The sequence below is a fragment of the Spea bombifrons genome, chromosome 6 (genome assembly GCF_027358695.1).
Source record: "Spea bombifrons isolate aSpeBom1 chromosome 6, aSpeBom1.2.pri, whole genome shotgun sequence".
In the NCBI taxonomy this organism is placed as follows: domain Eukaryota; kingdom Metazoa; phylum Chordata; class Amphibia; order Anura; family Pelobatidae; genus Spea; species Spea bombifrons.
The window spans coordinates 24,744,651-24,754,198 of record NC_071092.1 but is presented as its reverse complement, the minus strand read 5'-3'; the positions used below and the strand labels follow the sequence as shown (position 1 = coordinate 24,754,198).

At 42.0% G+C, this 9,548-nt stretch overlaps 1 protein-coding gene across 1 annotated transcript; it reads left to right on the top strand.

Moving 5' to 3' along the window:
* Positions 1–2,305: 2,305 nt before the first annotated feature.
* LOC128499972 (galectin-1-like) lies at positions 2,306–6,539 on the top strand. Its single transcript, XM_053468973.1, has 4 exons — positions 2,306–2,318; positions 4,704–4,783; positions 5,816–5,987; positions 6,114–6,539. The coding sequence occupies exons 1-4, from the start codon at positions 2,313–2,315 to the stop codon at positions 6,255–6,257; spliced, it is 402 nt and encodes a 133-aa protein (XP_053324948.1). The 5' UTR covers positions 2,306–2,312; the 3' UTR covers positions 6,258–6,539.
* The last annotated feature ends 3,009 nt before the right edge of the window (positions 6,540–9,548 follow it).

Below are 9,548 nucleotides of genomic sequence, written 5' to 3'. Positions count from 1 at the left end.
CAGCGTTAATTTAAAGCCGGTTACAGGGTGATCTAGGATCAAACCAACTGGCCCATAGCCCGGTATGCATAAGAGATTCGGGCCTTCAGCTCCAGTAGCCCCCCAGGGAGACCCCTGCTCTATACTTGCTAGGAATCAAAGAGCGTAGAGTGGTTCTGAAGCTGCAATATTTTTATGTGGTAAGAGTTTTAAGGCAAAGCAAAGAGTAACACACATATATATATATATATATATATATATATATAGTCACAGGAAAGACCAATAGACTGCCCCTTTAAGAAATGCAGAACTTTAGATTTTCCATGCATTGTTGTAAAATGGGTAACATATTGTATAACACATTTCAGTTTGAATGTGTGTGTGTAGAGTGGATGCTGATGTGCCAAATATTTTTAACTATGTCAAGGTAAACATTTTAACTTGAAAAAAAGATTTTCTGTTTGACTGTACTTCTGCCCTATTCTTTTGGGTTTTTTATAACTTGAGAAGCCATCATGCTTTAGGGGCATGTTGTAAAAACACAAATGTCCAAAACTGGGCCTGGGTGAAATCTTGCGGTTTGTGGCCACAAGGTATAAGTACTTAGATCCACAGAGGGGGATAAACAATGGGGGAAAATCTGCATTTGCCCCAGGGAGCCTGGTGGCAAGGGGCCACCACTTCCTGCTCTGTAATTTATGTATTTTCCTGCACAGCAGGCACACAGTTCTTAATATGCTGGATAATGTGGGATCCTAGATGGGTGCCATCTTTCCTGCTGCAGAGATATTTACAAAGACAGAGACCCCGTTGTTGGAGTATAATCAGCTATGCCAAAATGAGCGCCAACTTTTTGTGCCGTACCGTCTTTACTTAGATTTAAGGTACAAGTTCCTCCAGGTGATGGCAAAATAAAGGAGGCTGCCAGGTAAAGCAGACATCTGTTAGTCCATGGAGCCACCAGGAGACTGGAACGGATGTGATGACACGTGACCCCAGGGTAAAAGCCAGAAAAAAAGCTGCGTATGAGGTAAAAGAGTGAGTGAAAAGGTAAAGGAGGGAGGAGGTATGTATGCAAGAGTGTATATACGTGAATGTGTTTGTGAGCATGAATGCGTGCAAGTGCATATGTAAGTTACAGGTGGGATGGCAGGGGGCCGATGGGGCCTAACACAAACATACTAACATGCAAACTCAATCTAACTACCACACAAAAACAGTCTAACACCATACACGCTCACTTATATACACAGAACCTAACACTGTATGCTCACATACACTTTCAACACCACCGACACAGTCTTACACCATATACACACACCTCAACACATACACTAAGACACACACTCAAATAACATACGTTATACTCTACTACCACAGGATCATGTAACCCTGCTGGTGCCTCGTTACTGGGGCACTGCAATGCACTCCTGAAGCAATCCAAATAAACAAATATAGTTCGGAAGGTAATAGGCTCAGTGTGCTGTTTCCAGTCCTGTTCAATCAGCATTCAAAAAGCCACAATACATATTAAAGACCACACAAGGCAATTAAATGTAGTGTAAATGCTCCCTAAAGACCAACACCCATTTTACTGCAATATTGGTAAAACACACACACGTTTGCAGTGGGCCAAGTTACCATTCCCCCGAGGGTAGTGTTAAGGTAGGTGCACGGAACTGAGATGCCCAGCAGGGTCACTTAATGTGTATTATATGACCGTGTAGTGGTAGGGCGACACAGCACAGCAGCTAGCACTCCGTGAGCGCCAGTGAAGACAACGCTCGGTGTAAGATGGGTGTCCTAAGGCAGGTGGCACAGGCGGACGGCACCCAGCGGGGTCACGTGTTATGTGTTACATGACCCAGCAGCAACAGCGTGGCAGACTTCTGAATATACAGTGTGTTGTTACAGGGTTACCATCTATGCTTCCAGCAACACGTGGAATATTTTGTTGAGGCTGCTGGACAATAAAATAAGTGGTTATATCCCAGACTGCCTCTGCTTTTAGCTATTAATTACTGGTCAAGACCAGTGAGATATCCCTTCACTAACAGGGCTGATGCCTCCAAAGGACAGACAAACACATATATATTAAACAGTAAGTTCCCGGACACTATCGCCTAATAATAATACCCCTTTCCTACCTTAGAGTCCCTTGGGAGCCGGTCCCCCCAAGACCTCATGTGGAAAATATTAATCTACATCCTCGCCTCCACTTTTTGGGTTCACACCCCTCAGAAGCGGAATCTCTTTTCTGATAGGCTCGGGGAGTGAGCTAAATTCAATATAAGGCGTAGGAGCCCAGAGCGCATTCAGTCAAGCAGCTGAAGATGGAGGTAAGAAAGGGAGACGCTTGCTGAGCTGAGATATTGGGAGGGGTACTCTAATTCACGGTGCATATTGACCTTTAAGATTAAATATGTGGCCAGTGAATAGTTTTTAATTTTGCAGTGCATGCCGATAGCCCCATTCGGTAAATCTGTAACTTAGGCTGCTTTTAGGCAACATTCCTCTTGAGTTTTCGCAGTGGATGATTAGTTACTGGGGATTCCGTTATACGGTGTAATATAAATCCGTTAGAGAGTCTCCGTCTACAATTGTCTTCTAAAGTAATCTATCCCATGTTCTTTCGCCTCTTCTCTCTGTTATCCTATTGCTTTTTGTTTGGAAACTCGCAGGATTTGCCAAAGTCCTTTATTTTATAAACTACAGTCTTTAATTGGGATGAAAAAATGACCATATTTGGAGAGATCAGCGTTTAGTCGTGGGGGTTTTTTTTTTTTTTTTATTGGTTCCGAGAGGTGCCACACCCTTGTTAGTACTGAGTGTCTGATTGATGGCACAGATGGTGGTATAGTCTCAATGGTTAAGATATATATATATATATATATATATATATGTGTGTGTGTATGTATAATTACTCCCCTCAAGTATCTATTAGATCTAATTATGTTGGGTGCAAAACAAGGTGATCCTATCAAGGAGAAGGTACGACTCCCCCTTTTTCTTTTTCATCTAACCCTTCACTCTTAGTAGGTAGCTGGTACAGCTCCCTGGTTGTTGTCCTATAGAGCACCTTACCTGCTGTAGGGTTACGTGACACTTGTGTTCTCTAATGTCCAACATTATTATTGTTTTAAATAGTGCCATCATATTCCATGGTGTTGTACAATGACTTAACAGGACATAAAGTCGAATATATAACATAACTAGAGTTACAGAAGCAGATGAGGAGGGCTTATATATCTATCAATTATAAGACAACTCCCCAAAATCTGAATGTTAATTTAGGGAAAAAGAGCCTGAATCTAAGATGGCCCTATAGGAAATGTTTTACTAGTAAATATTTCATGTAAACTATTTCATATTTAATAAAAGCTATGATTGAGAAATATTTTTTGTTCCTTTTATTTGCTAATCTGCCCCCAGGCTTGCTACTCTGCCTCCCTGGTATGCCTTATACCCTCCTTTATGCCACTCTGCCTCCCGGGTATGCCTTATACCCTCCTTTATGCCACTCTGCCTCCTGGGTATGCCTTATACCCTCATATATGCCACTGTGGCATATAGGCGGTATAAGGAATTTCTGGAGGCAGAGTGATTAAAAGGGTTAAAAGGCATATCATCGGGCACTCTGCCTCCAGAAAAGCCTTATGCCCACCACATAACAACCCCCCCCCCCCCCTGCTTACCAGTGCTTCTGACTCCCTGGTGTCTGGTGGAGGCCGGCGTTGGTGCCGCTGGAACTTCTATGAGCACTGGAAGTTAAGTGAAGCTTGTGCTGTGTGATAGAAGGTACGGCGAAAGTGCCAGCAGTAGCGGGGGCTGCCTGCATCCATCCAGCGGCTGTTCTTCGCTGGCTGCCAGAGAAGAGAATTCTCCGCAGCGCTGCGAGGAAATTCTCCTCTGGCAGTCGGGGAAGATATGTGCGATGCGCGTAGACAACCTCCGCTGCTGTCGGTGCTCGGTGATGGACGCACGGTGTAAGTGCCGGCAGCAGCTGAGGTTACCAGACAGGAGGATCCGGGTCCCCTGCAGCACTGAAGGGGATCTGGATCTTAGTCTCATAGTCAGACCTCTATTTGAGGTCTGATTATAAGACGAGGGGTATTTTTCAGAGCATTTGGGGGGGGGAAACAAACAAACAAAAAAAAAAAAACCTTGTCTTATAATTGCGCAAATACGGTATGTTAGTGGTCCATTTAGCAATGTGTGCCAAGTAGATTTTATTTGAGCATTTCTAGACTTTCCTTGCCACACATTAAGAGGGTTGCATATGTGAAGCCTGACTATTGTCACAAATGGACACTTTGCTATATTTTATTTATTTTTGTGCTGCAAAAAAGCATGACTCAAGTAAGGTCTTCTGATGCCATCTGCAGAATAAATATTTATGTAACTATGTTGTGTCATGTGATGCTTCCAGATCACGGGAACCTGCTTCAAATAGCAGAGGATCATGAGCGTTTTTGCCATGGGAACCTGAAAATAAAATTACTATTTTACTGTGAGTTTCTTTGTGATTGTTAATTTCATCACAACTACGAGACAATAACTAAACTATATAAAACTATGGTGGAGGCTCCTGATTTAAGCATAAAGTCACTGAGAAAAGTACATTCTGTAGGATGGTGTCCTATATGTTATAGAATTATTCACAAATATATTCCATGCGGAGTTAAACCGTTCTAATCTAAGATATGGTTTGTTTTCTTTCACAGGGTGTAGTCTTGAATAACCTTAATCTGAAGCAGGGGCATTGCTTAGAGCTGAAGGGTCTCCTCGCAAAAGATGCAAAAGGGTAAGAACCATTAGATTTCTTTGTTAAAAACCTCGTACCACCATGTATGCAAACTTGAGACCCTTAAAGGGTCCTGTTTTTTAAAGGCACACTTCTGTTTTATTTTAGGGATACCTGTAAAGCCTTCTGGATTTATGTATGCTGTTTTAGACAATCTATTTTTCTTCACTCTTTATTTTTTTCTCTCCTATTTATAACTAAAAATTTACACTTTTTTCAGGTTTTGAGTTCTGTGCGTTTGTATGAATAGCAATCAGTGACTATTGTAATAAAATCACCCTTGTGATCAGATAGGCTGCGCCTTGTAAAAGCATTTATAAAAAAAAAAAAAAAAAAAAATGTGCAATGCGCTTTAACGGCCGATGAAAATCTCTAGTGATGTCATCATGACATCACAAGGGTCTCCCCTGTTTCAAAGGGATCCCTGGAATCTGAAAAGTGCATTGCTCTTTTATAGAGAGCAGTTCCCAAAATGATGTATAAATGTTATGATATAATCTCCCATGGCTTCATCAAAACATGCCAAACATATGCAACATGAGTGTTTGGATTTTTTGTACAGATCAACTGAAGAAATAAAAGCACCATTGCAATGTGAGCTAAAATGCTATATCTATATCTGAGAGCTAAAGGTAAAAACAAAGCCCTTGCTGCTCTCGCATTGTGTTCAAGGCTAATTTTAATCTAGTTTTGAATAGAATCTATCAGAACTCCCTTAAAATATTGCAAAATAAGACCATATTTAAGATATTTGCATGTTAATTAAATATATATTGTATACATTTCTCAATGTACAGTATAGGTTGATATTGATTATCATAGGTGACTGACAGGCTATAGTTTTCTTCTAATAGTATATTTTTCAATAGCTGCATCATCTTCAATATTTCTCAAATACTTTACACACTCACATACATATATAACGAATACAGACTAAATATGCACATTCACATGTATTCACACATACTGAATGTATTTTTATTTATATTTATTTGGCCCTCTTATAACACTAGATTTTTTGTTTTTCCTTAGTTTTTGTGTGAACCTTGGGAAAGATCCTTCCAACATTGTCATTCACTTTAATCCACGTTTTGACCAACATGGAGACTCAAATGTCATAGTCTGCAACTCAAAGGAAGCAGATGCCTGGGGCACGGAGCAGAGGTCGACCAGCTTTCCCTTTACGCTGGGGAATGAAAACACGGTGAGTTTGTCTAAAACTCTGTACACTATTGTCACCCTTCAAATATCCTTAAATCTGTATTCAGCATATAATGTTGTGCATCCCTTTTTCCATGCTTCTATGGATTTATTTTTTTTCCCCCCTTAGGTTTGCTTCGAGCACCAAGGAGACAAGCTGAAGATCAAATTATCTAATGGGGAAGACTTCACCTTTCCAATCCGTATGGCTGCAGACTCTATCTCCTTCCTATCACTGGAGGGCATTGAACTGAAGTCCCTTGCACTTCATTAATATAATTAAGTCTGTCTTGGTGTCATCTACTACTGGAGACTAATGGTAAACCTAAGATACGATAGTTTGGGCTACAGTAAAGTAACATTTACAAAATAACCATAATACTTTAAACTATGCACAGAGTTGTAGTTCTATTTTGTGGCTAGACAGCTTTGATATCCTAGCAGCTGCATGTGCATTTTTGGTGAACACTGGTCTCCAGAAGAAGGGATTGGAATGCAGTCTAACTGTCTTGTGAAATGACACCATTTTAATAAAATAACAATTCATCTGGTATAATGTTTTGTGGGTTTTATATACATCTAGTTGCCCTGATTTATTTTAGGGCCAAGCCAGTTTCAGCACATTCCAGCTTGTATTATGTGCACACTATACCAGCTAAGGGATCTAGCCAGCTACCTAGTCTGTTGCCTCAATGTATTGCAAAGTTGGCTTTATTGGCAAGATGTTGAGTTAAGCCTTAGTTCTACTCCCCAGACTCCTGATATTGCATTTTAACTAAACTGCAAGTTGTTACAAGTGAGAGCATGTAAGGGTATTAAGAGTTTAATGTGACCTCTCAAATCCTTGTCATTAACTTGCAAGATTAACCCTCCTGCTGTATTATAGAAAACATTTATACTCAATTTTGTCATGTTTCAGTCAAAGGCATGCATGTTGAAAAGTAGCATGACTGCATCTGATGTCTGCTGGATGACTACCCATCTTGCTGTATGTTGTACATAAACTTTACATAAACATTAATGAACTAAGGGGGTGGTACAACCAATTCCCCCACCCATTGTCGTTTGTATAATGGGGTATTTTAAAAGCCTATAAAAATATGGGAGACATGGAGCTCATTCTGTGTCTATTGGGAGAGAGGACAATAACTCATTAGCAAGACATAGACCCTATACACCCATGGGCGTAGGAACCGGGGGGGACAGATCCCCCCCCCCAGGGCCGTACGAACCCCCCCAATAGAAACGCCGCAAATGCGGCCCGCGGGACCTCGAGGTGCGGCCCGCGTAAGATCGGCAGCCAGGGCAACCGATCTTACGCGGCCCGCACCTCGAGCCCTGCTACTTACCTGTGGGAGGGTCTTCTGTACTGCACAGGGGAACCGGAACCCAGCAGAGTTCACGTGACATTACATCACATCCTCTGTGCAGTACCAGAGAACGCAGAGGGAGGCCGCGCCCTCTGCTGAAGACTGTGAGCGGCATCGAGGAGCTGCAGTGCAGGTAAGGGGGTGGGGAGGGTGTTTGAATGAGTATGCATGATTGAGGGAATGAGTGTTTGTGTGTGTGATAGAATGGATGTGTAAGTGCTGGAACCTAGGCATGATTGGACTGTGATTGATGTTGGCAATCACACTCCTATCATGCCAAGTCAGCCAGTACATGCTGAAACATAGCTAGCTGCCCCCTTTTGTATTGATGCTGCCAGCAGTATGGGGTCTGCACATCACTTACAGCCACCGTGTACCAGCATGTACTGGCTGACTTGGCATGATAGGAGTGTGATTGCTAACAGCAATCACAGTCCCATCATGCCTAGGTTCCAGCATTTACTGGATGGATGTGTAAGTGCTGGAACCTAGGCAAGATGGGACTGTGATTGCTGTTAGCAATCACACTCCTATCATGCCAAGTCAGCCAGTACATGCTGAAACATAGCTAGCTGCCCCCCTTGTGTATTGATGCTGCCAGCAGTATGGGGTCTGCACATCACTTACAGCCACCCTGTCCCAGCATGTACTGGCTGCCTGGGTATGATAGGAGTGTGATTGCTAACAGCAATCACACTTCTATCATGCCAAGTCATATTGCTAATTTTTTTTTGTCCAATTGTGGTGTTACCTACTTTTATTAAAAATGTGAGTTTTCATTATTATTTTTTAAAGGTGGGGGGTCATTTTCGGTTTTGGCTAAGTGAACCGTGAATGTTTTGGTCCAGAATTTTCATTTTGGTGCATCCCTAAAATAAATAGAACTATTTCATTTTTAATTATCCTGAGTCCTGAATTTGTAGTCACAAAACTTTCTAGGCCCAGAAATGAGTGAGAGGAAAAGTAAGCGTTTTGTGTCATTTACTTTATTTTAATCTGCATATTTTATTAAAGGCCATATTTTCTCACAGTGAAAAATGAGTGCGGCCCTCGCACGTATACAATTCTGATGAAGTGGCCCACTGCAGAAAAAACTTGGACACCCCTGAGGTAGACAGTGAGAAGGGGGGGTAGGGAGAGGGTAGCTAGTGAGAAGGGAGGGTAGGGAGGGGGGTAGATACTGTGAGAAAGTGGGGATCTGATGGGGGGGAAATGCTGTCTCCCCAGATTTTTAGGGGTTCCTACGTCCATGTATACACCCCCCCCCATTCCTATCCTATGGATGAAAAATGTGTCTACAGCGCTTAAGTAATAGTGAAGCTGCAATATGAACTGACAACATTTTTCGTAAATAAACATACAAATGGTAACGATGTGCTTCTCATAAAACACAATAGAAGAGGCATGCCTAGCCTGGAGGAAGCTCAGTTTGACAGGTGAAACGTGTTGCTGACTTGTCCATTGATGCTGCGCTTTTTTTGCAAACCCTCATGTAAGATATTTGCTGCTATTAAATTATAGGCTGGTCTTGTCTTGTTCAGAGGCTCCCTTATTACCACACTGGGAAGCTTTCGAGATATTTGCTTGGCATCCCTACAGAGAGCTACCCCCCCCCCCCCCGTCACGTCTTTCTTCCAGGCTATATATGTGTTAAGATCCTTTCACCTGTCCTGGTGAGTTTTATCCTGTAATCCATTTTAGTAGCCCTTCTCTGAACTTCCTCCAACATATCTGTATCCTTCTGGAGATACTATCTCCGGTACTGTACACAATACTGGTCTCACCAGTGATTTGTACAACAGCATGAGTACTTCGCTCTTTGTACTGCTAATACCTCTCGCTATTAAATTCTCAGAAATAATTACCCCTAAATCACTTTCCTTGCACGTTGAGATTAGGACAGTATCAAATATTCTATAGTCTGCCCTTGGATTTTTATGTCCTAGATGCATTACTTTGCATTTATCCACATTAAGTGCCAGTTGCCACAGCTCTGACCATGTTTCCAGTTTACCGAAATAACTTGCCATTTGGGTTCTCCCTCCAGGAACACCGACCCTGTTGCAAATTTTTGTGTTGTCAGGAAATAGACATACCTTTCCATCAAAACCATCTGCAAAATCACTAATAAAAATATTATAGAGAATGGGCCCAAGTACAGATCCCTGAGGTATCCTACTGGTAACAAGACCTTG

What these genes read in the sequence shown, in the direction of transcription:
- LOC128499972 (XM_053468973.1), top strand. An exon ending in CTCGCAAAAGATGCAAAAGG is followed by an intron (nt 4,784 to 5,815) that starts GTAAGAACCATT and finishes GTTTTTCCTTAG; the next exon opens with TTTTTGTGTGAACCTTGGGA. An exon ending in CGCTGGGGAATGAAAACACG is followed by an intron (nt 5,988 to 6,113) that starts GTGAGTTTGTCT and finishes TTCCCCCCTTAG; the next exon opens with GTTTGCTTCGAGCACCAAGG.